Here is a 1,712-nt window from a genome sequence, read left to right on the forward strand (position 1 = left end):
AAAAATCTTTGTAAAGTCTTCCTGGCACCCCTCCACAAGATCATCTATCCATTTACCACTAAAAGAGGAGTCACAGAAGCTGAATGTATCAAAAATTTTATTTCACAGTTTTCCCATTACAACTGTCTACAGCAACTCTTTGTGAAACCCACCCATTTTCTCAGAAACAAGATAAATCAGGTCCTAGGGTAAGCAAAAATGGAGAGCTGGGTCAGCTACCTAAGTATATCTGTTTTGTTTATCTTAAGGATTGGGGGGCATGATGTCCACCAGTCACTAGGAACAAGCATTTAGAGACTCATAAGACTGTGGAAGTTATGTCTTATTTCTATGTATATGGAGTTGTACAAGGGAAATTTTACAAGTTAAATCAGTGTCTCCAATGTGCACATATGAAGTAAAGAAGTGATTGGGGGTGAAGAGTAGGTCAGATCTAGTAAGGATGGGTTATAATTCTTCCTGGAATCCTGCCCACCCAATCAAATGGAAAGGGAACAGGAAGGGGAGTGTGTAGTGAGGAGTCGGGGGACTCACTATCATGGTGTGAACAGGAGGTATATGCACAGATCTGTGTGAAGAGCCTTCTATTTTCCCACAATTCCAATAGGTGAAATGTTTTTGTCCAAGTAGAGCTGAGTGCATGGGACAGGAGTTACAGCTTGGACTGTACATGAGAGCAAGCATGACTGCAGAGGTAATGATAGAATGCAGAATTCAGTGAGCCCACAGCAACTATCGAGATCCTGTCAGGACTTTCTTGGGGTGGAAGTTCTTCTGTGTGCTTTCTGGGCAGTTTCCAACAGAAGCATCAGAGAGGTTGTCCTTGATCAATTAGTCAAACTGAGTTTGGGGATCCTGATTCCTCTTACTACTGTGTACATCCCAGCCAATCCTCTACAAAACCATTTTCCAGAACTAACCCTTTGATCTCCTGTATCCCTAGGTCCCTGATGACACCCTTGAAGATTCTCTCCATCACTCGATACCAAATTTCACAGTCAGACTTGGATTTCTTCCCTTGCTGTCAGAGCCTGTTTCAGCTAAAACATCTGGACTTGAGAGGTGTGGTCTTACAGGATTTTGACCTTATGCCTCTGAGAGGTCTCCTAGAGAAAGTGGCAGACACTCTTAAGACTCTGGATTTGCTGGGGTGTAGGATAGAGGACTTCCAAGTCAATGTCCTCCTACCTGCCCTCAGACAATGCTCTCGGCTCAGATATGTCAACTTCTACAACAATGACTTCTCCATGGCCATCCTGAAGGACCTTTTTCAGCACACAGTCAACTGGAGCAAGATGAAGGTGGAAAAATACCCTGCCCCTCTGGAGTGCTATGATGACTTGACTCATCTCTTCAAAGAACGATTTCCCCACCTTTGTCAGGATCTCGTGGATACACTCAGGGCAGTAAGGCAGCCCAAGAACATCTCTTTTGCTACATTAATCTGCCATACATGTGATGAGCGTTGTGTCTATGATCAGGTATCTAGACTTTGTGGCTGCTGGGAGTAAATTGGGAAATATGACTTCTGGATTTGAATAAACAGCAGGTTTGGAACACCTCTGTTATCTGAGGGTCCTCACAGCCTGTGACTTCTGACACTGCTCAGAAGGTTGGAAACCAACAAAATAATGTAAAGCAACTGGAATCTTGGAGGCTGAGCTTGACAAGGGGAACAGTTGGATGGACTGTGGGAACAGGGGCCTTGTGGA

At 44.2% G+C, this 1,712-nt stretch overlaps 1 protein-coding gene across 1 annotated transcript; it reads left to right on the forward strand.

The window, feature by feature from the left end:
• Window positions 1-6: 6 nt before the first annotated feature.
• LOC114635489 (oogenesin-1-like) lies at window positions 7-1,511 on the forward strand (the record flags this gene model as incomplete). The annotated part of the gene is made up of 2 exons (XM_028784050.1): window positions 7-188; window positions 944-1,511. Coding segments are annotated over 2 exons (750 nt in total), but the record flags the coding sequence as incomplete, so codon positions are not given.
• Window positions 1,512-1,712: the final 201 nt, after the last annotated feature.

The sequence above is a fragment of the Grammomys surdaster genome, unplaced genomic scaffold (assembly GCF_004785775.1).
Source record: "Grammomys surdaster isolate TR1022 unplaced genomic scaffold, NIH_TR_1.0 109395, whole genome shotgun sequence".
Classification (NCBI taxonomy): domain Eukaryota; kingdom Metazoa; phylum Chordata; class Mammalia; order Rodentia; family Muridae; genus Grammomys; species Grammomys surdaster.